The 25,828-nt window shown below is 43.1% G+C and overlaps 1 protein-coding gene across 4 annotated transcripts in view; it reads right to left on the reverse strand.

Moving 5' to 3' along the window:
* MYSM1 (Myb like, SWIRM and MPN domains 1) overlaps positions 1-25,757 on the reverse strand; it is a 298,882-nt gene extending 273,125 nt beyond the window's left edge. For 2 of the 4 annotated variants that reach the window (XM_085602497.1, XM_085602495.1), the window contains exon 1: positions 25,366-25,588. In XM_085602497.1, the coding sequence (XP_085458623.1) occupies positions 25,366-25,427 (62 nt within the window). In that variant the 5' untranslated portion in view covers positions 25,428-25,588. Of the gene's footprint in view, positions 1-25,365 lie in introns of all 4 variants that reach the window. The other 2 variants (XM_085602494.1, XM_085602498.1) reach the window with 2 other exon arrangements.
* Positions 25,758-25,828: the final 71 nt, after the last annotated feature.

A 25,828-nucleotide genomic window follows, 5' to 3' on the forward strand; every position in this document is an offset into this window, starting at 1 on the left:
AGGCTTGTGTACATCCTTATGGATTTTAGGGAGCATGTGGATGCTAGGGCATTTAGGATAGGGTTGTGTGAGATATTTGTGGTCCTTGTCTGTGATCGTTCCCATAGTGAGTGCTTTATCCAGAATGACTTTAAGCGTATTGGCAAAGACACCAGTGGGATCATTGGGTAATTTCATGTATAGATTCTTATCATTGACATGTTCACTTACACTGGTGTGGTAGAAATCACTGTCCATGACAACAAGTGCGCCGCTTTTGTCGGCTTTACAGCACGTGATTTCCGGGTTGTTAACAATTTGGTTGAGTGCTCTGGATTCCTTAAGATTGAAGTTATTGTATTTAGAGTGGGGTTTTTTGAAGATCTCTCTGATGGAATTCAAAGTGATAGTTTCAAAGGAGTCAAGTATTTTGTGACTAACAGGAGCCACAAATGTGCTTTTGCTTCTTAACTCTTTGCAAGCATGTCGTGTGGGTGTGCTAGTTGGAGGGCACACATTAGAAAAAAAGTGTCGAAGTCTCAAAGTTCTCAAGAATTTGTATAAACTTATCTCGGTTTCCAATTCGGTGGAATTATATGTTGGGACAAAAGAAGTCCCACGTTCCAGGGTGGACAATTGTAATTGAGATAAGTTGGTTTTAGAGATGTTGATCACGAGGGTTTTTTGCTCCTGGTGGCTTGAGCGATTGAAGTTGTTATTTCTCTTGGAGTTTCTGCCCCGCCTGGTTCAACGTTGACGGTTTGGCCTGTTTCTAAAAAAGAAACACCAGAAGTCGAAGCTGCGGTTAGGGGGACATTATCAGATGGTTTCGGTGATGCAGTGTTCCTAGGTGGTCTGCCATAGTTAGTGTTCCCTCTTTGAGAGGTAGAACCATCTGTAGAACTCCCTTCATCCGAGGACGGATTGTTGTATGGTCTTTGTTGTCTGCGTTGGGCATAAACTTCTGCCCAACTATAAACCTCACCCAGTTTATAGTCCATAGTGTCACGTCTATATTTTCTGATTTTTCTATCATTTATCTCTTTGGTGTACTTTTCTAATTGTATATTGATGTCAGCTAGAAATTTATCGAGATCTTCTTTGGACATGTTATTCTCTAGGTTGCGTGAGATCAGTGTAATTTCTTTGTCTAGATCATCGATGACTTTTGAGAGTTCTTCAACAATGAGAAGAATTAAATCCAGTGAACAACGGTTGAGGATGGCGTACCATCGTTCCGTGAATTTCGGCCTACACGCTGGAACTCGCAGATACCACAAAGACCAACGCATCCCCAGAGGATTACGAATTTCTTTGAAGCCTACCCTCTGTCGGAACAACCCGAAATTCACGGAACGATGGTACGCCATCCTCAACCGTTGTTCACTGGATTTAATTCTTCTCATTGTTGAAGAACTCTCAAAAGTCATCGATGATCTAGACAAAGAAATTACACTGATCTCACGCAACCTAGAGAATAACATGTCCAAAGAAGATCTCAATAAATCTCTAGCTGACATCAATATACAATTAGAAAAGTACACCAAAGAGATAAATGATAGAAAAATCAGAAAATATAGACGTGACACTATGGACTATAAACTGGGTGAGGTTTATAGTTGGGCAGAAGTTTATGCCCAACGCAGACAACAAAGACCATACAACAATCCGTCCTCGGATGAAGGGAGTTCTACAGATGGTTCTACCTCTCAAAGAGGGAACACTAACTATGGCAGACCACCTAGGAACACTGCATCACCGAAACCATCTGATAATGTCCCCCTAACCGCAGCTTCGACTTCTGGTGTTTCTTTTTTAGAAACAGGCCAAACCGTCAACGTCGAACCAGGCGGGGCAGAAACTCCAAGAGAAATAACAACTTCAATCGCTCAAGCCACCAGGAGCAAAAAACCCTCGTGATCAACATCTCTAAAACCAACTTATCTCAATTACAATTGTCCACCCTGGAACGTGGGACTTCTTTTGTCCCAACATATAATTCCACCGAATTGGAAACCGAGATAAGTTTATACAAATTCTTGAGAACTTTGAGACTTCGACACTTTTTTTCTAATGTGTGCCCTCCAACTAGCACACCCACACGACATGCTTGCAAAGAGTTAAGAAGCAAAAGCACATTTGTGGCTCCTGTTAGTCACAAAATACTTGACTCCTTTGAAACTATCACTTTGAATTCCATCAGAGAGATCTTCAAAAAACCCCACTCTAAATACAATAACTTCAATCTTAAGGAATCCAGAGCACTCAACCAAATTGTTAACAACCCGGAAATCACGTGCTGTAAAGCCGACAAAGGCGGCGCACTTGTTGTCATGGACAGTGATTTCTACCACACCAGTGTAAGTGAACATGTCAATGATAAGAATCTATACATGAAATTACCCAATGATCCCACTGGTGTCTTTGCCAATACGCTTAAAGTCATTCTGGATAAAGCACTCACTATGGGAACGATCACAGACAAGGACCACAAATATCTCACACAACCCTATCCTAAATGCCCTAGCATCCACATGCTCCCTAAAATCCATAAGGATGTACACAAGCCTCCTTTTCGTCCCATCGTTTCAACAAAAAACTCTATCCATGAGCCTACCGGCAAGTTCATTGATCTTTACCTACAAGACATTGTTACATCCATGTCTACTTACCTGCGTGACACCACTGATTTTCTGAAGCGCCTCCAAGAGGTCACCATTGAACCAGACAAAGTATACACTCTGGTAACCATAGATGTATGTGCCCTGTACACATCGATTCCGCACAATAGAGGCTTGGAAGCCATAGAATCTTTCTTACTACACCATCCCATCGATGACACTTTGAAAGTTCTGATACTTGAACTTCTGCAGTACACGTTGTACCACAGTTACTTCTCATACAACAACGAATACTATCTCCAACTCGTTGGAACATCAATGGGAAATTGTGCTGCTCCGAGCTACGCTAACCTGTTCATGCACCGGATGGAACTAGATCACATCTTGAATCACAACAAATGGATCAACAACATTCTCACCCTATGGAGGTACATAGATGACATTTTCCTCATTTGGATTGGTCAACCTGATGAAATTTTGGAATTTCTGAAACACATAAACTCTTTGGATGATCATATAAAGTTCACTCATTCTATCAGTCCTCAAAGTTTGCCATTCCTGGACGTCCAGGTTACATTACTCAACAACAAACTGACAACTAATCTATTCGTCAAAGCCACGGACAGGAACAATGCTTTAATGTTCACCAGTTGTCATCCGACACCACTCAAAACTCATTTGCCATATTCTCAGCTTCTAAGGGCTAAAAGAATCTGCTCAGAATCAGAAGCCTATGTAAGTTCTGAAGAAAAAATACTACATAAGTACAGAGACAGAAAATATCCCGAGGTCACATTACAAGCAGCAAAAACCCGAGTGGCCACCAAAACTCGGTCAGAACTTCTAAGAACCAACATCAAATTAACTGACGAACAGAGACCAGTTTTCGTCTCCAAATACTCAACCAGAAGCAAGGCCATTAAAAACATCATCCTCAAGAGTTGGGATATGATTCGCTTTGAACCAGACTTTCATGGCATTTTCAACACCAGACCACTCTTTGCATACCAGAGAGCTAAAAACTTAAAGAACATTCTTGAGACCGAACCTATTGATACTTCAACCAACTACTGCGGCACCATACCGTGCCACAATTGCAGTCATTGTCACAATATAATTCCGGGCAATATCTTCAACCATCCATCGTCAGGAAAAGCCATCAAATTGAGAACCAACGCCACTTGTGATTCTATGAACTTAGTGTATCTACTCAAATGTCCCTGCGGACTGCCTTATGTAGGCAAAACCGAACGAAAGATTAAAGTTCGCTTAACCGAACACAAAAGCACTATCAGGAACAGATCTACTAAAGCACCATTAGCTGCTCACTTCATCACACACCAGCACAACGTGAGCCAACTGAAGTTCCTTGTTTTGGAGGTTGTCCCACTGAAAGCAGTCGTTGATAACAAGAAACTACTACTCCAAAGGGAAACAGTGTGGATCAAGAGACTGGATGCCTGCCAGCCTAAGGGACTTAATGACAGACTGGAATATAGTTGCTTCTTATAGATAATTGTTGTCCCAACCTATATACAGTCATTGGTTTTCTGTCTGAAACCACATGCTTACTTTGTGTTTTTCCACGTTCTCACCTTCCCTACTCTCCCCTCTTCTTCTGTTTAAGTGGTTTCTCACTGCAATTTTTCGCTTCGTTTTCGTCTGACTTTGTACACTCTATTTTCCCCCTGTCTATAATCTCTCTGGTAGAATTTTCCCTACCTTTTTTATTTTTTCTTAAACTTCTGGTCTTTGTTTTTCACTCCAGCTGTTTTTCTACCTTTTTCTGTTTCACTTACTATTCACTTATACCTTCTGTCTATTTTTCATCCATTTACCGTTATATCAGCAAGGCTACTACTGTGTATGTATACCACCCAGAGCCCATTTTAAGATGGCCGCCACTTTCGAGTATTAGTGTTGTGTAAGCTCACGCAAATTTTCGGCTTTTATCCTCACCCGAAACGTTGGATTAATGTTTCACAACACTTTCCTGTGTACTTTATGATGTTTCTAACTTGATTGAGTATTTACAGATACGACATTTCCACCCACCCACACTTTCGTTAGTCCGTCTTTTACTTTCACGGTAGTTTATTTCCTTCCGCATCACCCTCGTTTGTTCACCAACCTTTGGCAACACGGCGCTTGGCGCGTTGCGACTCTGACCCATCGGTAAGCGTTTTTCCTCCTCACCCTTACTCGTATGGCTATTTCTTCCACTGGTACTTCACTAAAACTCCACCATTTGAAGTTCCAGTTTCCGATTGTCACCAACTTTACGCGCACGCAATGGTTCTCGGATCTATCGGGTGCTTTCCGGTTTTTTTCATCTATAACACGGTGATTCTTTTCTACCCACTTCGGGTTTCTCTTTAACTCCTGACAACACGATATGGTCGATACTGGCTCATTTTTCGCTTCTTTTTCTTTTTTTTCAGTCGTCAATTTAGACATGCATGTTTTCATTTCACCCACATAGAACGTTGCATTTATCTGTGGTTGCGAGATCCCCTTCCTGATATCGATTTATTTACTTGCAGATTCTTCGCTATCCCCTGACGAAGGGCTCCACCCGAAATGCATAGGGATAATGCATAGATCCATGGATGTTGTTTAAATCGTTTTCCTTAATGCTTCGTTTCACAAAGGAGTTACTATGATGATTTAATATGTGACCCACTAAATAAACGACCTTTCAAGCAGGATTACCTCGATTACACGTGTTTGAACTATACGAAATGTACTGATGTAATTAGAATTTAGGAGTTTTTTCTCCAACCGGAGTGCCCCTGGAAACAGTGTAAGCCCCCCTTGCACTCCTTCGTCTGAAGTTCTAATGACAACATTACAAAATGTCAGCAGAAGCAAGCCAGGGAGGAGAACCAGATACCAAACACCTTCGTCCTGTAAACACAGCTTAAAGTTAAATACATCATAGTATTTGCAACATAGTCTGAAGAAAAAGAATTTCAAACACAAAAACAAAAGTTTACACCAACCTCATCTGCACAGGAACCTGCAGATGTCACACACATTTACACGAAATCTTTCATTATATGAAGGGTTCTTCACTTCCCTAGAGGACCTTCTGAGGTTACTCCTAGAATTGGAAATCTTGAAGATTCTCCTTGCATGCGATGCCATCACGATCCACACCCTCACAGATCGGTCTCAGACCCTTGTACACAACAATCCTCCCAAGGTTCCAGATGCGATGTTCCTGTCTCTTTACATCATTGTCAACAACTTGATGACACAGATGGGTTTCGAGAACTTAGACCCACCACCACACCACCCAGGACGTTTGATCATCACCAAGTCCCCCACCACCACAACTGTCTTTTCTATTGCTTTCCTGCAATCAAAATTCACTTTTATTTTATTTATAAAGTTTTGTATAGCGCAAACATGATCCCGAAGGATATCAGAGCGCTTTACAGTAAGTGGGAAGGTTGGTAATACAATGCAGTGCCAGCTTCAATTAGAGTAACAAACATAACAGTTACAGAACAAGGTGGTCAATAGAAAGTAATACAATAAATGGTACATAGTGAGCAAGCGGGGAGCAAATGATAGGCTGAATAAGAGTAGCATCCAGTCCAGGTTGTAAGTCCCCTGACTTAGAGCAGATGATCCAAATCCATTTAAGGTAAGAACTTGTTCATAAGGAATCTTTTAGCTTCCAATTTGAAAGCAACCGTGGAGGAGATTTTGCGTACTTCTGGTGGAAGAGAGTTCCAGATCTTCGGGGCAGAGCCTGAGAATGCACGGTGACATGTCCTCTTTTTGCGAAAGATCTGTGGTTTCCGGAGGAAAGAGTTAGCACTTCTTGAGGGTCTTCCGCCTCCTGATAGTCCTAGCTTTTGCGCTAGATAGCTTGGGGTTTTGAGATGGAGGGCTTTGTGAGACAGGCAGGCAATCTTTAGCTGAATTTGTGCTTCGTAGGGCAACCACTTAAGGAATCTTAGGACTGGGGATATGTGCGCATTTCTTTTGGTACCCGTAACTAATCTGGCAGCAGCATTCAATGATGCCCTTAGTGGGGCCAAGGTATATTTGGAGAGGCCACAGAGCGTAGCACTGCCATAATCTAGTCTCGGCAAAACAAGCGCTTGGACTACCTCTGCTTGAAATCAGCTTGAGGAAGGAAAGGTTTGATATTCCGGAGTGTCCTTATCAGGTGATTAGCTCCCTTGCAAACATTGCTGATATGGTTCTTCATGTTCAGATTCTTGTCCAGGGTGATTCAGAGAGATTTGGCTGAGTCAATAATGAGGAGGGGATGGCAGTTGAAGGCAGTGAGGTGATTCATCCAAAGGTCTAGCTTGTGGATGGGGTTCGGAGGAGAAATGAGAAGGAATTCTGTTTTGGAGGTGTTGAGCAGGAGGTGGTTCTTAATTAACCAGTTTTGAGTAGCCGTTAGAGTGGTGTTGTGTGTTATGAGGTTATCCAGGGAGGAGACTTTCAGGTAAAGTTGCGCATCATCTGCATACATATGGAAGAGAGTGTTTGAGGAGTTTAGTGCATTGGCTAACGGTTCCAAGAACAAGTTGAAGAGTATAGGAGATAGGACGGATCCTTGGGGGACCCCTATGGAAACTGTAGAGGGCTGAGAGAGAGTGGTTTGCCTTGACTCTTTGTGATCTGTGGTGGAGGAAGGACGAGAACCATTGCAACACCCGACCAGGGAGGCCCATCCTGTTCTTCAGGATGAATAGGAGGTTGTCGTGATTGACAGTGTCCTAGGCAGAGGAAAGGTCAAGGAGGATTAGGAGACAGGATTCATTCTGGTCAAGCATTTTTAAAATGTCATCCATAACGTGAGTCAGGGACGATTCAGTGCTGTGCCCACTCCGAAAACCAGATTGATGCTGGTCCAGGAGTTCGAAATTCTCGATATCAGCACAGAGTTGTGATTGTATGCATTTTTCAAGGAGTTTGGCTAGGGTGGGGATGTTAGAAATAGGGCACTATCTACAGAAGATTTTTTTTTGTATGGGTGATACCTGAGCTGCTTTTAGGCAATCTGGGATCATGCCTTGTGTCAGTGAGGCGTTGATAATCTTAGTCCATATGGGGATGACGGCCTCCTTAGTTTTTTTGAAAATGGAAGGTGGTAACGGGTCGCTAAAATGATTAGATGGGTTGATATTCTGAAGAATCTTGTCTCTTTCACTGAAGGGAGTAAAGGTGCCTCATGAGGCATTGTTCTTGGTGCTCAGGCTGATTGGTTTGAGCTTCTCCAAGAGGGCAGAAGGTGGCACGGACACGTAGGATGGCAATAGAGCCTTCTTAGAAGCAAGTTCAATATTGAAGAGTCTCGATTTCTCAGTGAAAAAAGCAGCCAGATAGTCGCATGAGGGTGGGCTGATATCAGAGTCAATGTGGTTTGGAGCTTCCACCGATTGCTGTTTAACCAGTTCAAAAGGTGTCTTGGGGCGATTAGCGGCTTGATCAAGTTGGGATCTGAAGTAGTCTGCCTTAGCGCTCTTGATTTGTTTGTTGTAGGAACTCTTAACTTCTCTAAATAGTTTTCGCTGATTCGAGGAGGGTTTGGCTCTCCAAGATCGTTCAATTGCCCTAAGGTTGCAGCGTTCCGAGTTTAAATTGTCATTGAACCACGGTTTGGATATTTTTGGTGAACCATTTGTTGTTGGAGTGGTGCTATGGAATCCATGATGCTAGATATAGTCGAGTTGTAGAAGTCGGAGAGTACCTGAACCTCTGACATGTCAGCTTGGGAGGAAAGGGCATATTTACAGTGCGTTACTAGTTCATCTGTATTGATAGATCTGAGGTCCCTTTTTCAAATCTTCAATTTCGTTGGTTGAGCCTTCCTCAGGGACATCTCCCTGTTAATATTAAAGAAGATGGTGTGATGGTCGGACCAAACGCAAAGGATAATGGTATCCATTGTGATGGTGTGACTTTTGGTGATGATGAGGTCTAGAGTTTCTCCTTTACTAAGTGTTGGCCGGTCACACTGTTGAATCAACTCTTGATCATTTAAGAATGATTTGAGGCATGATACAGCTTGGTCATTGGGGTTTGACCAGTGAAGGTTGAAATCACCGAGGAAGATTTGGAACATTACGAAGTCGACATTGCCAGAGATGATTTCCATTAAATGTTCGATGAAGGGGAGATGGTCCCCTGGGGGGGTGATAAAAAGTGTGAAGTCTGCACACCTGAAGGTTGTTACTTGAAATGTCGAGACAAAGGTATTCGCAGGAGGATGACGTAGAAGACTCCGAGTGGGAAACAGAGAGTGAGCTCGTATGAATATAGGCTAGGCCACCACCCAGCTTCAAAGCTCTTTCTAGACGAATTATGTCGTGAGTAGGTGGCACTAGTAGGTCTAGGATAGGGGTGGAGGAGGGGTTGAGCCAAGTTTCGGTGAGGAAGATGTTGTCTAACTCATTGTGTTGTATGAGGTCAAAGAGGTCAGTGGAGTGTTTAATGGCTGACCTGAAGTTGAGTAGTACACATTTAAGTCGTACCGGAGTAAGGGGGGGGAAGAGTCTGGATGATGTTCACTCTCAAGAGGTTGTCATTATTAATGGCTCTAAGATTGTGAGGGGGTTTTCTGTTCGGGTTAGAGTGGATGGCTTGAATTTGCCCCGGAGGGATAGTTTTGATGTCTAGGGTAGGCGCGTACAGGTTGAGTAGGTCGTCGATATCATTAGACGCAAGATAGGTCTTCAGTCTTCTGGGGCGCGCAGGGGCGTTATGTAGGGGTATGGTTTTCGAGATAAGGGGGGGGGGGAATGGCCAAGGCGACCTCCATCACTAGAGGGGGCTCTGGGCAGGTTCGAAGACGAGATGAGGGAACTGATCAAGGGGTACTGTTCAATTGAGAGGGCTTTCCGGTCATGTAGTTCGACGGTGAGAAGGTGCAACTGGAGAGATATTATCCAGGCGCGCCACCACGTCTGAGTGCTGGGTGAGGTGTAGAGGTTGTGTAGGGAGATCTGGCGAAGAGTAGGGGCCTCGATGTATGCCCGGAGGGTCTAAGGCAGTGATGCGGAGTTCAGTAGGGGGGGAGTTGGTCATTAGGGACTAGCGGTGTTCCAGGAAATTTGGATGGAGAGGTAGGTAAGAGAGACAGCATGGAAGGGCCATTAACTTGCGAGTCCTGAACGGTCCAGTCAGGGTTGAGTGTGATTGGCCAATCATGGTCCGTGGAGGGCAATTACCAGGTCTCCGGCCTAACGGGTGGCGTGGAAAGAGGGAAGACGGAAGAGGGAGCTTTCATTGAGAGCAATGGCGGAAGGGCGTGAGGGGACCTCTCAGCTCGTGAGTCAGCCAGCCAGTATCGGGTTGGAGAACTGCTGGCAGGGCGAGCCCATAGCCTGCTCGACTTCTGGGTCGGAGGTCCAGTGGTTTGGGAAAGTTCAACAGGGGACTGAGAGGCTCTGGGAGCATTTAAAGGTGGAGAATGTTTTAGAGAGAGTGCTGATCTCCTAGTTGTGGCGGGGGCAGGACTGGTTAGATCCTGCGTAATGGTAGGGTGTGGGTAGGGGTGGTTGGATTTCGCTGAGACCGCGTTTTTGAGTGTAGGGAAGAAATTGACCATCTTAGCTAGCTTGACATTGGAGGCTTGGGTTAGGATGATACCATTGTTGTAGAGGGTGATAGTGGCACTGGCGTTGAGAATGAGGGAGCGCAACGTCGTTAATTTTAGGCCATAAGGTGTTTTTCTAGTGCCTGTTATTCGAAGCATGGAGTAGAAAACATTCCGCCAGCATGCTCGTTTTCTGGTATAGAAGATGAGGTCATTAACTATACTACCCTTGTTTGCACAGTACTAGACGTCTGAGCCTAAAGTTTCGGGTCTGGCCTTGAGTATGCGGTGTTTGTGTTTTTTGGCAGCATTTTGGGAGAGGTTAGGTGGGTAATTGATAATGCAGGCGTTAGATCCTGAGGGATCGGGACTTATCTCCATTTTGGTAGTGTGTCCTGGCGTGGGAGGGGACCTAGTAAGGAGTTTATGGAGGTGAGGGTAGTTTTAATGTATCAATAAGAAGAAATAGGCCGATAGAGGACCTTGTGGGTAGGCAGAGTAAGTATGGAGCTGGTAGTGTAGGTGCAATAATTATAGAGTTCGGTATTAGGTTAATTGGAGGAGAGAGACTACATAGGAAACTATGGGAACTGGAAGGGAGAGTTGAGGGATGAAAAAAGAAGTGCTTTGTAGCACCTTCTTAGCCTCCCTCTAACACCAAGTGTCTGAAGGTGCACAATTATTACCACATTCTATTAAGTTTTTCACCCATGCGGGTTCAATAGCAGTGATGGAAGCGCTACCTCTAATTAGCTCAAAAGGAGATTTGCCCATCTTGATCTGGCGCGTCATCCTATATAACTATATAGCTCAACTTTCTTTCTCAACTCTTCCTTCCAATTTAAACCATTAGCTTTTTCCAGCGTGATGGTCTCCTTGCGCAACCTATTAAATCTCTACCATTCCATTAGTTTCTGGGTGGTACAGAGCACACCTTTTATGTCTTACACCTCTTGGCCTTAGAATCTCCTCCATCTCTTGCGAAACTAATTGAACCTGATTGCCCGTCAAGAGCACCTCAGGAAAACCCCTCACTGCTCATCAATTCACTCAGACATAAAACCATGTGCTTTGTTTCTATTCCCATACACAAATGCACTGCAGGCCACCAAGAGAACATGTCTAAAACCACAAGTTCATAGACTTATTGACCATCTCCATGAATTGGACCAAGAATGTTGAGAGCAATTTCTCTCCATGGCTCTGAGGGAGAAGGTCTGACAACCATTGGGTTGAACTCTCACTTTCTAAGATTTCTCACTCAAGGAGCAAGGGAAACACTCACGCACCAACCTATCAATCTGTAAATCCACCAGTAAGATGAGCAGAGCCTTTTTTTGGTTTTAGGCATACCAAGAGGAGATTTGTGTGTCAGACCTATAGTCTTTCCCGAAGCTTGATTGGGGGAATGAGTCGTGTACCATGACATAAGAGATCTCCACATGTATTCAATTCACACCCCAATAAATATGGCCATCTTCTGAGGCTTGAGTGCCAACCGTTTCTTACAAGGAACATCATTTCTCTCAGTACAGCATCATTTTGCGATTCTTCTCGCCACTGCTCTTCAGGTACGACTGCACTTTCAACTCCACATACAAATTCTGTTTCATCCCCACAAGACTCAGAATTATCCTGCACCTCATAATCCTTAGAGACAAGCCTTGACAACGTGTCAGCAATTCCATTCTCAACCCCTGGTATGTATCTCATCACAAACTCATACTCCTGTAATGCGATCACCCACTTGATATCCTCCCTGACAACAAATCAATACCTTTTCCCATGAATGTCTCACACAAGGGCTTGTGATCCGTCCTTACTTCAAACTTGACACCCCACAGAAACTTCTTCAATTTCTTTACAGCCCAAAACACAGCAAGGGCCTCTCTTTCAATGACTGAATAACGTGACTCAGCATCACTCAATCCACGTGATAGAAACATGATTGTGTTCATTCCTTCGCTCCCCTCCTGCTGCAGTAGTGCACCTCAACCCTTAGCACTAGCATCCGTTGTAACAATGGATACTTTATGTGGATCAAAGCTTTTCATCTTAGGAGCCATACTAAGTTTCTGTTTTCAAAGCAACAAACTCTCGCTCACATGCTTCATCCCACACAAAACAAACTCCCTTCCTCAACAACAACCTTATGTTCATACTCAATCTTCCACAAACTTGTTGTAATACTCAACCATCCCCAAGAACTTCATCAGCTTCTCTTGTGATGTAGGAGACTTCATCTTGGAAATGGTACCAACCAACTCCTCCTTGGGCATGATTCCATCACCAGTGATGGTATGGGCTAGATAATTGATTGTTGTGGTGGCAAAACGACATTAATCAGCCTTAATGGTCAAATTGAAGTCCTCAAGTTTCTTTAACACATTACGAAGACGCACACAATGTTCTTCGCCATCTTTTCCATAGACAAGGATGTCATCTTGGTAGACACATACTCCCTCAATGCCTTTTAATACCTTCTCCATGGCACACTGGAAAACTGAGGCTGCTGAAACTAAACCGAAAAGCAAATTAACAAATCTGAAAGTGCCAAAGGGAGTGATGAACGCCGTCTAGTACCTAGAGGACTCCTTCAATTCCACCTGATGGTATGCAGATGTGAGATCAATCATACAAGCTATTCTGGCCCCACCAAGCAACGCCAGCAACTCAGAAACTATTAGGAAGGGGATACCTGTCCACAATGACACACTTATTCAAATTCCACAAGTCCACACATAGACGTTAACTGCCAATGGACTTTTGTGCAGCGACGACTGGTGCTAGCCACTCCGTGCCCTCAACTTCCTCAATTATTCCCCCCTTTTTTAGTTTCTCTATTTGTGCTTGCATCTCATTAGGGATCTCCTTTCTTATCTCAGCCTCAACGTCACAACTACCCGAGGTGAAGTGAAAGGCCTCACACACACTCTCCAACAAGATGGAGGGGCTGCCACCCGTGTCCAGTATGACACCTAGGTCACCTTGCTGGATGCAGCTTAGGATACTGTCTCCTTTTTCCGAAACATAAATCTTGCCTGAGGTATACCGACCTTTATATTGTATCAACCCTTTGAAATAACCCCTCAATCGTATGGGTTCACCTCCATACGCATAAGGATTGATATCAGGCCTTTCAATTTTATCTTTGAAATAGTTTTTTAGAAACAATCGTGATTTTAGCCCCTGAATCAAACAAAACCTTGGTGGTCACCCCCGCAACCAATATATTATCAATCGGGGAGATTTTGTTCTTATCACTAGTGCCAGATACCTGCAAAATAATCTGAACACGTTCAAAATCCTCATCAACCTGTGCATCCTCGATTTCCACAGACTTAATGTTAGAAGTCTGCATTTTTGCTTTACACACACTTGCGTAGTGTCCTTTTTATTACACTTGGAACAAAACACCTTCAAGGCTGGACACACTTTATCATTAGCCAGATGATCAGAATTATCACACCTAAATCATTTGCGCAAAATCATATTGCTTTTCAACCCACTGGTGGTGCTGGAACATTCTGCATTGTAGAGTATAAAAGATGGTTAATGTTCTAGAGTACCCCCAGGTTACGATTCTCAAAAATTATTATTCACACCACAAGAACCAAGGCTTTATATTCAAAAGGTTACCAACACCCACCACCACAATTGACAAGAAAAAAATAAAATAAGAAGTCATAAAAGGAGGTCATAAAGTTACCGTCAATAAAGTATGAATTGCAGTTGTCTTAAGAGGTGAAAAGTGCTAGTGTGCCAGTCACTGAACAGCGAGAGGCACTGAGATGACAGGTCAAAATAGAAGTGTGCCTGTCACTGATCCAGATGTGTTGCGTACCAAAAAATGTTGTCTGAAGACTTGTGCAGCAAAGGTTAGCCTTCTAGTTCCAGTTTCAGGCTACAAACAGTAGAGCATGCACGAGTATGTAGAGGTAAACAATAGAGATGAAGGTGACGTACATGTTGAAAACTTGTGCAGCAAAGGTTAACGCTCTAGTTCCAGTATCACGCTGGGGAACAGCAGAGCATACACGGACATGCCGACGTAACAGTAGAGATGACGTATAGGCAGCAACTTAGCGTGGAAGAACTCCAAGGCATGCAATGCCATCAGGTAGACAATGGATACAGTAACGAAGGGCAGCGATGCACACGCCACCGCTTTCAAATGACGCCATAATGAGCCTCACATGTGAAAGTTAAGACAGTATAAGGAAACGCCAGACAGGTATCAGCACAATTTAGGTCCTTGGAAGCCGATACGAATTGTGTATGTGGATTTTCATCAAAAGGAAACAACACACAGAACTTGTCAATGTAAGTATCTTAGGGATACATGCTTGCACATCGCAGGGGTGTAACACCAGGGTGAATGTCTTTCAGGTAAGTGCTTGCGCCTCGCAGGGCTGGGATGCTGGAGTATCGGAGTATGAAAATATGTAAAGTGACCTCTCAACAATTCTGGATGTATCAGGGTTCTGAAAAGAGCTCCTTCATTCATCGGTTTGTTGAGATCTCCTAGGACTTTGAGGTTCGGAAGCTGCAGATTACGCCAGTGTAGTATTCGCGGCTAGTAGCAAGAAGAGGAGTCCAGTCAGGTTGAGTTTCAATGTGCAGTTTATTCTCCATAGAAGATCCCATCCACAACCCAGCAGCGTCCTCTATCAACTGCCAGTCTCTTCCCATCACATTCCAGTCTCCTCACTGACATGGTGAAGTTCCAATGACAACATTCAGCCATGTCAGCAAAAGCAAGCCAGGGAGGAGAACCAGATACCACACAGTTGTCTCCATATAACTTTCAAATGCTGCTGACAGCAGAATTGTTTTTAGGTAGAGCCTAGAGCAGCACACATGCGCTGCTCTGCAAGACTTTCAGTAAGGGGCTTCTCAGAGCTCACCACACGCTCGTGCGTGTGTTTTTGTTTTTCTCACAGGTTATTAGCCTTTGAGTGTGTCTTTCGAAGAAAGACAGCACGCAATTGGGTAAAAGCGGGTGCATGTCCTGCCTTTGCTCCGCCCACAGCCTATTGCTTGCGGTTACCTGCACGGGAGACATCTGTTTTGAAGTATCGTGTCCAGACGCGTGCGCGATAATGCAAAACAGATGTCTCGCTGTGGCGCGCGCACCACATGCGTGCTTGTGTAAGTGTGCCATCATAGGCAGCGCGCTAGGCACTTTGTTCGAAATCGGGTTTTGTGGTTATTGAAGGTATTCGTTTTGAAGAACAACATATCCCTTTCTCTGTATACAAGCCATGCGATGCTGTAGTTACCGTGACAAAAGGGGGCATGGGTGCTTCCGTTGGTTATGTTTAGGTGTTCTCGGCATCTTTGACATTTGGTTCTTCGCTTACTTCATTTGAATATAAAATGTTGCTGCCTGCCACCGCACCCGTCCCGATACACCCACAACATCGGCATGACCCCAAATAGCCTGCGTGCTCCCTCTTGCTTCATTTCGCGGTCACCGGAGGTTTAATATGTAATTGCATTTGGTGTGAGTCGCGCAGGAGCCCAGCCTGGTTCGGCAGTGGTGTCTGTATCTCAACCCGCCCGTCCGTCGGTCTGTCCGTCCCACCCCATCAGCTCCGGGCTCTGCCCTACGTGCAGCCACCCAGCAGCGTCGCCTGGCCTCGGCACAGGAGAGGAGCAGCGCGCGGAGGGAGGTCGTGATTAAATGTGCATATCTCCTCGGGGCTTTGTTCTGGGCGGAGCAGCAGCCGATGAATCAATTTAAGGTTCTAAACCTGGGAGCAGGCGAGCTACACTCACGTCAGCGGCATTTCTGAACAATTAAAAAAATACACGTATATTTCAAATATATCCTTTGTTTACAAAAACGTGGATGTGAAAGAGATATGTGTGCTTGGGAGTGCTTGCGTGATGCTTTGAGGTATTTCAGTCATGGTTTTGTGTTGTTCACTCTGTGATCTCACTCTTACAGAGGCGTGAAATTAAGTAAGTGCAAGAGTGGCAATGGTTGTTTATTTGCATAAATTAATTAAAACACTTGAATAACAAAGAAAATAATAAACAAGCATTGGCATAGCCAATAGGTCAGGTCTTTGGGACCTTATAAGTGTTTAGCCATGCAACACTTGATGTTGTTGCATCAAGGATATTGTGCTGGATAACTAAACACTTATAAGGTCCCAAAGGCGAGACCTATTGGCTATGCCAGTGCTTGTTTAAGGTACGTTTTAACCAGGTAAGGTTTTAAGGTACTCTATTAACCAGTCATGTAAAGCACTCAAATAGACTTTATTCTCTTTTTTTTTAGAAAACAAAAGTTTATATAAAATAACTCAGAACGAAAAACCATCGTAACAAAAAAGTAAACAATGATAAAACCGTGAGATTGAATGCAAGTCAGTGCCAAAGACCAGAAATAAAAACCGGACATTGCACAATAAAACCCCTGAAACACTAATCGATCCTGATTCGCCTTGCTGAGCAGACTCAGGGCTGCCAGCCAATCACAAGTTAACTTATTTCCACCCCATCAATACCTCTGACACCATGTTCTGCTTTTTGAATCATTCATTCAAAAAAGTACTCCCCACCCCCATATGTAGACCACAAAAAAACCCACATGAAAAAGTTCACCCAGTTTTCTTTGGTCCAGTTGGTGATTCCGTCCTCCCTCCATTGTTTTTGTCGCTTTATGATCAAGTGTGAAACAACCCGCTTAGATCCGAAAAGCCGGAGGAAGCTTCAGTCGGCCTTATACCTGAGGTATTTTCTTAATAACAAAAAAAAAAAAAGTATCTGGCTCAAGCAGTATGTGGTGCAAATCCTCTCCTACCATCCTTTTCCAATGCCTAGTCTATAGCTACTCTTGTGGAACATCCAAGCATCTACCAGGGGACTTATCAAGTACCATGGTTGTCAGCCTTCTCATTTATCACTACATACTTGCATTAGATTCAGATACCTGGCCTGGCAGAATAGAACATGATGTGGACTAATGTGTCCTTCGGAATGGATTCTCTGTAGCCACATAGGGATTACCTGAAATTATTGTTCTGGAATGGATTTAATTGGACTTATGTTCTTCCACGGTTGGGCAACAGGTGAAGCCTGTGAAAAGAACTTGAGCTTGATTTCTGCATCACATGGAATGGACTGGGGATGTAAATACAGGGAGGCAGTTCAGAACTGCGTTTTGGAGACATCTCTAACAGACAACCACTGGTGGCTTTCAGTGTCTCCTCGAACAGACTTTCGGTGAGACGTATGGAAAGAAAAGACCTGAACTGAATTTTGTGTTCTCCTGGAATGTAATAGGTACAGGTCTATTAAGAAAAACCTGAACAGGAATTCTGCACCTTCTGGAATTAACTCACAGCTGCAGAAAGGAACCTGTGCATACTGGAATGGATCGAATGTTGTGCTAAGTGCAATATAGGTTTTGTTTATATAGTAAAACAGCCATGAACACGGGTAGAGGAGAGGGGTTGATTGGGATGTGGGGTTGCTTACTACTTGTGTTTTAACTGCTTCAGAGAACAAATAGACCGATTCTTGATCCTCCAACTCTACAAACCAAAGGGCCGAGAGCCTCTTCCAACAAGTTGTTTTTATTGACTCATAGTTGATGGCATCAGCTCCTATTTCATAGCCTCTAAAGCTACTTGCCCTGGGACAAAGAGTATGACAAACGGAATAGAGCACCTTGCCATGCTCAAGTTTATTTTAATGCAAACTTGTAGTTAAGGCAAATGTGCACAGTTCATTCTACAGACAGGAACCAAAATCAAGAGACTGATGAACTTCAACACCTTTCCATAGGGCTTATACAAGATTGGTGGACAATTCCAGCTTTTGTGTAAGCAATGAAGACAGAGTATTAGATTTACATTTTAAAACATTAAATTGAGATCTGCACCCCTCAAAGAGCAGCAGAAGTTTCAGCAAGAGCAAATGTTTTACATGTATTTTGTGTCCTGCTTCCGATGAAGAAGAGGGTTTTAATGAACAAAAACTGTAATGGTCACAGAACCTCACAATGTGTTTGAAATAGACTTTTCTGGAAAATCATGGCTCTAGAAGGACTTTGGGACAAAAATCAGAAAGTAATACTGGCGTATGCTCTGTACATTTGAAGGTAGCAAATGAGCTTTCTTATTAGATAAGTGGTGACAAATTTCTTCGCTATCATGCCCTTCACTTAAGGAAAGTAGCTGCAGTACCTCTTTGAGCAAAATGGAATGTGGACAAATCTTTTCAGTTACCACAAACTTTAAGCGGTTGCAGTACCTCCAGTTTGGAAGAATGAGTCTGCACAGCAAGTATTCTAAGGAGAGTTTCAGACAACCTGTACGTACAGAACTATTCCATGACCAGTCTTGTTTTAGTCATATTTGGGAAAAGCCAGTCTATTCTTGTCCCTCTGTATAGCAATACAAATTCTAGAAGTCACTCACTGGTCAATCTTGGGGCTCAGACTCATCCAAATACTCATTTACCTTGCCACTACTTCACAGTTTTCTGAAATCTTTATTAACAGAGCAGCCAGGACTACATGCCCCAGAGAACAACAGACATGTAATGCGAAAATCCATGACCAACAAAATGATCAGCTACTTTAGCTAACCTGGTCGTACCATCACTGCAGCTAGATTGGTGCCATGAAATTAAGACAATCTGCAGTCACTGTCAACTGTGCATTACTAAAGGCTTTACAATAAGCAAGAACAGACTACAAGAAAGGGAAATTGCATTCCCTTTACAAGAATGAGCAAATTCCTTTGTATACTGCTGTTAAGGGGACTTAAAATGTGGGTTAGGATTTCACTCAGACCAGGTCCAGAATAAGCAAACAAATTTGTCTAGGTAACAGTTTTGTTGATGCCAGGATCAGAATAATTTAACAGCATATTTGAAAACATGGAAAAAAGCATACACAGACTCATTTAGATGGATGTAATTGATCTGAAATCCCATTAACACCATTTGGAAAATGGAAAGCAAATCATACTCCAATGAAGGAGGGAGGCACAAGCTCCAAACACAAAAGACTGGGTGTTGAACGGCAAAAAACGCCAATTTGTACTGTGGGTTTTTAATTATTTTGTGGTGTACAACATACTCACTTCACATACAAGCCTCCTGTACTAGAACAAAAACAACCCATCAAAAAGCAGTGTGGGATGGGCCCATGGTACCGGTTTCATCTGTGTGTCTCATGACACGGGTAGTTTGTGTGCCTCACATCACCGATTAAGCACCTTCCCTGTTTTGCACGTAATGTTTGTAGTGAATTCTTAACTTCCCAGCCCTATGCCCATCGTCAAATCTGATATAGGTGCATTCAAGTAGCATTCAAGTATCTGATGGTGATGTGCAGGAGTGGCGGAAGGCATATGTTAACAAGCAGAATTGACAGCAAATTAAGATTTCTTGGAATGAACATGCATGGTCTGACAGTTACAGTCAATGTGTCAAGGAGAGGGCAGGAATTATGTGGCAAATGCATTGGCAAAAATGTTTTTTTGGCATGGACCAGATACCTAAAGGTGTGAGAATGAGGAGAGGGCAGTGAAGAGGGGTGGCATCACCACCCGATTGCCATCACACAATAGATATTGCACATTTATGGCGGTTGTCGTGTGTATGCAGGGGAGATGGTTGTGGCACTTTGGACATCCCAAACCTCTCACTATAAAGTGGTAAATGCTCCACCTGCTCCTCAAGCTAAGGCGGCAACTGCAAATCAAGGGACATTTGGCACCACACACACCCCGTACAGTAATGGGAATTAATTCAGTGCTATCCACCATCAGACATGTGGTTTGGTTTCACCTAGGTCAACACCCATTAACCATAAGGGACAGAAAAAACTTGGGGACAAGTCAACGCAGACCCCTGCAGATAACTGGGAGAGGGAAGCGAGCGAGTAAGGAGCATTGACCCATCAGAGTGAGGAGCATTGTGGAAGAGAAAGTAACAGTTTGGCAATTAAATATTTTTTGCACAGGGCCACAATCCATCAGAGTAGTATAGCACCAGCCAATAATCTAAGAGCAGGTCAGCCACAGTCTCAAGGAGTGTCAGAGAAAGGAGAGGGATGACCCTTTGCACTCACAGTTTCAGTGTGGAAAGCAAACAATATTGATTTAAGAAAGGTCAATCATTAAGAACATGAGACAACACCTGCAGTGGTGGCATTAAATTTTAAAGCGGCAACCGATTGCCTGGAACACTCAGGCTACAGTGGTTAAAGATCTCTCCAGAACCACATCAGTGGGAGTGATGGAAGCATGGTGTTCAGTAAGCCAAAAGTCATGCCTAAGGAATAAACAGCTGGCAACCCCCAGCAGCCATCAAAATGTAGAATGCAAACTGGAATCCCTTAGACAAAATGACCAGACTAGTTCTGCTATGCTAACATGGTACTTAACAGTCCCAACAAATCCTACCTCACCCACATTTGTTAAGTACACAAACACCTTATGTACCCATGCCACCAAACCAATTTCACCCTCCCCATTGCTACTGCACAATCAAAATCACCCTTAATCTTGCCCCTCGATTCCAACTTTCATGCGGTTGTAAAGAAAGTTACAAAGCCCACTCAAGACAACCCAATGACATTGCTGGACACAGCGCCAGAATAGGCACAAAAACAGAAATAAGTTCATTTATATCCTGGATCCCTCTTCACCACCACCCACCCTCCCAGAAATACCTCCCAAACCCACTAACCACCATTTCACCAGGCCATATACAGTAGTGAGCTTCCCCTTAGCTGCCATTTTGGTTTGAGAAACGTGAACCGTTGCTAAGATGAGGCGAATAATGTACCACTGGATTACCTAAAAGGGGAGATGGCATGTGGTAGGCAACACAGATTGCTGGCCCCAAACTTGATTTTCAATTGCTCCAATCCTGCGTGAATGTTTTATCCACTTTATGCTTTTCTTCAGTTGTATGTACTTACCAGTCTTCAAATAGTGATACTTGCATTAGTTCCGGGGTAAATTTACAGAGAATGTAACCCACTCCTTCCAGAGGCAAAGTCAAAATCCTTGCACTCTAGCTACTAGGATAGAGACATTTCTAACAAGTCAAGATTCAACCTGCTTAATTAATTTGGTGACAAGTGCAGGCAGGTGAACATCTGTTAGCCACATCACAATAAAATGTATCCTATGCTCTTGCTTATCCCAATATTTACAGTCATGCAGACAGACACCCTTTTGCTACCATGCTCTACCTAAAGACTCCCAATGATATCAATTCAGGTCTCTGTTTCACACATCTGCTCTAGGATTACTAGCTTTAAATACATGACTGACCCAAGTGCTTTCCTAAAGGCTTCTGTACTTTGACGATCCATGCTTTTTTAGGCATTCTAGTTCATACGCACTCTCTCCCAACTTTATTACTCAAAATTACGAATTTTCAAAAGGGCCTTCCAGACAAATAAAGAAAGTCTCTCCCATGCAGTTATAAGGGTACTCCCTATTGCCCATCTTTCTCAAAAGATCACACGCTAAGCTGTTCACTGCCAAGGTACTTACTCACCTGTAGACTCTCCACACTGAGGCTCCTCCTCTCTCCCCTGTCCAAAGATACTTCAGGGGGTGTTCTGCACCAACACACACACGCATTCATGAGTTCCAACTCGTCAACCCCATGAACCCGACCTACCCGCCTCACACGCTGCCCAGATTTCCATGTACTCTCCCTCCCCATTCACAGAGCCCAAGGAATATATATATATATATATATATATATATATATATATATATATATATATATATATATATATATATATATATTCACAGAAAAAACCATAGGTTTCAGGCATGTTATAGTTAGGAATTAGCATTTAAAAAACCTCAGAAATTCACTGAAAAAAACATAGGTTTCAGGGGTGTTATAGTTAGCTGGACTTTTCACTTGTACAAAACCATTGAAATTCCCCAGTTATAGTTAGTTCAGCTAACTATAACTCGCGCGCCTGCAATGCACTGCTGATGACGTCACATATTACATCACTCATGACATGGTCAGTGACATCACTCATGACATCACTGATGACATCTCAAATGACATCACTGATGACATCACTGATGACATCATCCTTGTGATAGAGTGGCAGACCTCCTCTCTTCCTAATATAACCTTTGATACACACATTCAAAAATAGAGACTAAAATTTTCCAAACAATGGACATACCAATACCAGTTACAACAACCTCTTCAGTAACTCTAAGATCCACATACACATCCACTCATTCACCAACAGTCCTATACAGTCACTCATACATGTACTCACTCATCATATGTACTCATACACCTATACATCCTGTTACACAATGCCACTCATCCATAGAGTTACTCACACACAGTCACTCATGCTAATAAAGAATCAAACATACATGTACTTGCATATACAGTTATACACACACCACCACACTTACTTCTACGGAAACTTACACATACTTAGTCTTTTAAACAATCACTTATAGAAACACATACAGGAACTCTTTCAATCTCTCACTCTCACATATACTCACTTATATACACCAATAGTCACATATACTAGTTTAAAACATATGTAGTTACTCATAAAGACACTATTGAGACAGTCATTCACTCACTAACACACCCACTCATCCACCCATACAGTCCTGCACACATGCTGTCAAATCACAGTCTCCCCATGTCTACAACCAAAATGAATTTGATCTTGTGTGATGTAACCAATGCTCATGTAAAGCACTCCAATACCTGACAAGTCTGCACTATTTAACACTGCAAAAACACAAAATAATAAGTGTTTTGCACACTTCTGTCATTGGGCTATATTTGGGCTACATCTGGGTGATTTTGGGCTACATTTGGGTTCTTTTGTCTCCGGTGGCCATCTTGGGAGATTTATTTGTTATGAAGTTTCCTAATTTCCTCATGTACTGCAGTCTCCTCAGTAGGAAATGCTTTCAGTTTTTTACTTTGATTCCATCATGAAGGTATTCAGATATGTCACACATTTGCCATAAATTCTGAATGTTAGCACTCTAGTTGCTCATTAGATCACTGTAGTAAAACTAAGGTAAAGTCTATTCCAAATCCTGGGCATTCACTCCCAAACAACCAAACTTGATACAGAATTACAGGGTTGCATCACAGAGTTTGTCAATGGATGAAAGAGACCATCTTTGGGAACAGCAGGATATGAAGTAAGATTTCATCACTGAGCTGCAAGCTTCAGAATCGTACTCCAGAGTAAATACAATGGGTAAGCGGTATTTGCCACATGATGAAAATCCATGGCATTCACAGTCAGAGGCAGTTATTATTGGTGTTTCTCTCCATTTTGATTCCAAAGGAATGGCAAGCTGTAACAGCTTGCTTGCGAGACTGGAGGCGTTTGTGCATCAAAAACCTCTAGTTATGGCACTGGCCAATCAAGTCTATCATTGTAAGGAGGAATACGGAGGCAGCTTGGTGAAGCTAAGTAACAAGCCACATTCAACCTCCTTCCGCAAAGCCAAGCGATGAGAAGACTTGCAAGTGGTTTGGAAATGTGGTGACAGTCCCAGAAAAATCGCCATCTTGAGAGGGCAGGAGCCCACAACTGTGGAACAAGTGTCCTGTGCACTGACGGCAGTGTTAAACAACTATGTTTTAGAAAAGCTGCATGGGTGTCATAGGATGGTTGTTTTGTATACAATTTTGTATTGAAATCAGAGAATTCTAGCAAAGCTATAATGGATGCCAAAGAAATGCAGTTTTCTGGACTGTAATTAGTAACTGAAAACGCTGTGGAAAATGCAATGGCTATATAGATTAGATGGCCCTTTAACAACAAAGTGCTATGGAAACGTGTGCTATGAGTCTTCTTCCCCAATGGATAGAGTTATTGCACCCATTTGCTGTGGAAAACACTTATTAAGTACTCTTTGGATATGGTTGTACCTATTGTGCGTAATGCTGAAAAACTACCAGCTGGCATATCTGTCAATCTTGACTTGACCGAGTACTAGGAGTATCAAAGCAAGCATTTGCTCTTCGATAGCTGCTGTGACCATGGTAGTTTTTCTGTAACCAGAAAGGCCATATACCACATCTGTGACAGCTGCAAGCACGCTGTGGCTCTAGTAATGTAAATGCTATGCTTAACAGTGCTCAGACAAAGGCCACGGAGTGAAAATTTGCAGTGCTATTGTGTCACAATTTGCAGTGCTATCATGTCACAGCCTGCAAGTACCAGGCTCTGTACATACAGTTACGAATCAAAGAATGTTTCCACCTCTGTGAGATCAGAAGAGACAACCTGAACAGGGCAAAAAGAAGAAGAGCTGAAGTTCACAGACATTAATGAGAATCTAATGGCTGCTCTGCTGGAACACACCTTCCTTAGTTCAAGACAAAGATTTCCAAGCCAAAAGTGTTGTATTTTCATGCATGGTTGCTAGCCTGTATACCCTGGGCCTTCCCGGTGGTTTGCACTGCAGTCTGCCATTTTACCACCAAATCCCTTGTCTCTCTAAACTGTTCCTATCTGGCTAACTAGTTGACAGGTATACTGCCCTTGTCCCAAAGGCGAGACCTATTGGCTATGCCAATGCTTGTTTAAGGTACGTTTTAACCAGGTAAGGTTTTAAGGTACTCTATTAACCAGTCATGTAAAGCACTCAAATAGACTTTATTCTCATGGATAAATGTGACATCTAATCAATAGTTAAAATATTCTTGTACAGAGCGAGCTAGATGTCATGTGGGTTATCCTGGCCTTTTAACCAACATCATTTCGTATGTGACTATTTGGTCAATACTTAGAATATGAGAAGCAACATGTAGTAATCACGCATACACAGACTATTTATTCTTCCTTTATTTCTCCAAGTAGTTCGGTGGGTACTATGATGACAACCGCTGCAGCAGCTACTCATCACTGATGTAATAACATTCTATACCACTGCTTTAATACAGAACCACACGTTCTATTTTACATCAGGAAGTTCTACATTCCTACATACTACAATAAGGAATAAGACCCCATTACTTCACACAACTACAATTCCCAGAATGCACAGTGCTGCATACCATCAAACCAGGACAGAACGAGCGTGTAATACATTTTAAGAAAAACATCTGGCCAGGAAGCGGCATATTGTACCGGTCCTAGAATCAGGAGAAGGGGGTAGTAAGCGCTATATAATTACGATTACTCACCCGCCGGAACCTATTTCAGACACCTCATCTCCTTCAATGTCAACATCTGCTTCTTCTGCCATGGCAGGGTCGCCTTCTTTTACAACTCCTTTCCAGCACGGCGAAGACGCAAGCTGGCCATGGATAAGACCACAGCGTAAGAGCAGCAAGTTACAGCACCACAAGCTGTGTTGTCAGAAAAAGCAGACACGCTTCCATTGCTCAGAGGCCGCAACAGACAGACGCAGGAAGTACAGCAAAGAACCAATAGGGTGCAAAACAGTGCACTTTACAATAGACACAGAAGAAGGACGAGCTTAAAGCCTCAAACCAATACAACGCTTTTAATGCACCCTGCATTTCTCTGGAGAATCCGAATCTGCGTCTTGAAAATGGATTCGGAATACTCATGTGCACGTTTATTAATACTGAACGTTACTTACAGTCTCTAAATATGCCGTATTTCGTGGCTAACCCTGACTGC

The sequence above is a fragment of the Triturus cristatus genome, chromosome 4_2, assembly GCF_964204655.1.
Source record: "Triturus cristatus chromosome 4_2, aTriCri1.1, whole genome shotgun sequence".
NCBI classification, from domain to species: Eukaryota; Metazoa; Chordata; class Amphibia; order Caudata; family Salamandridae; genus Triturus; species Triturus cristatus.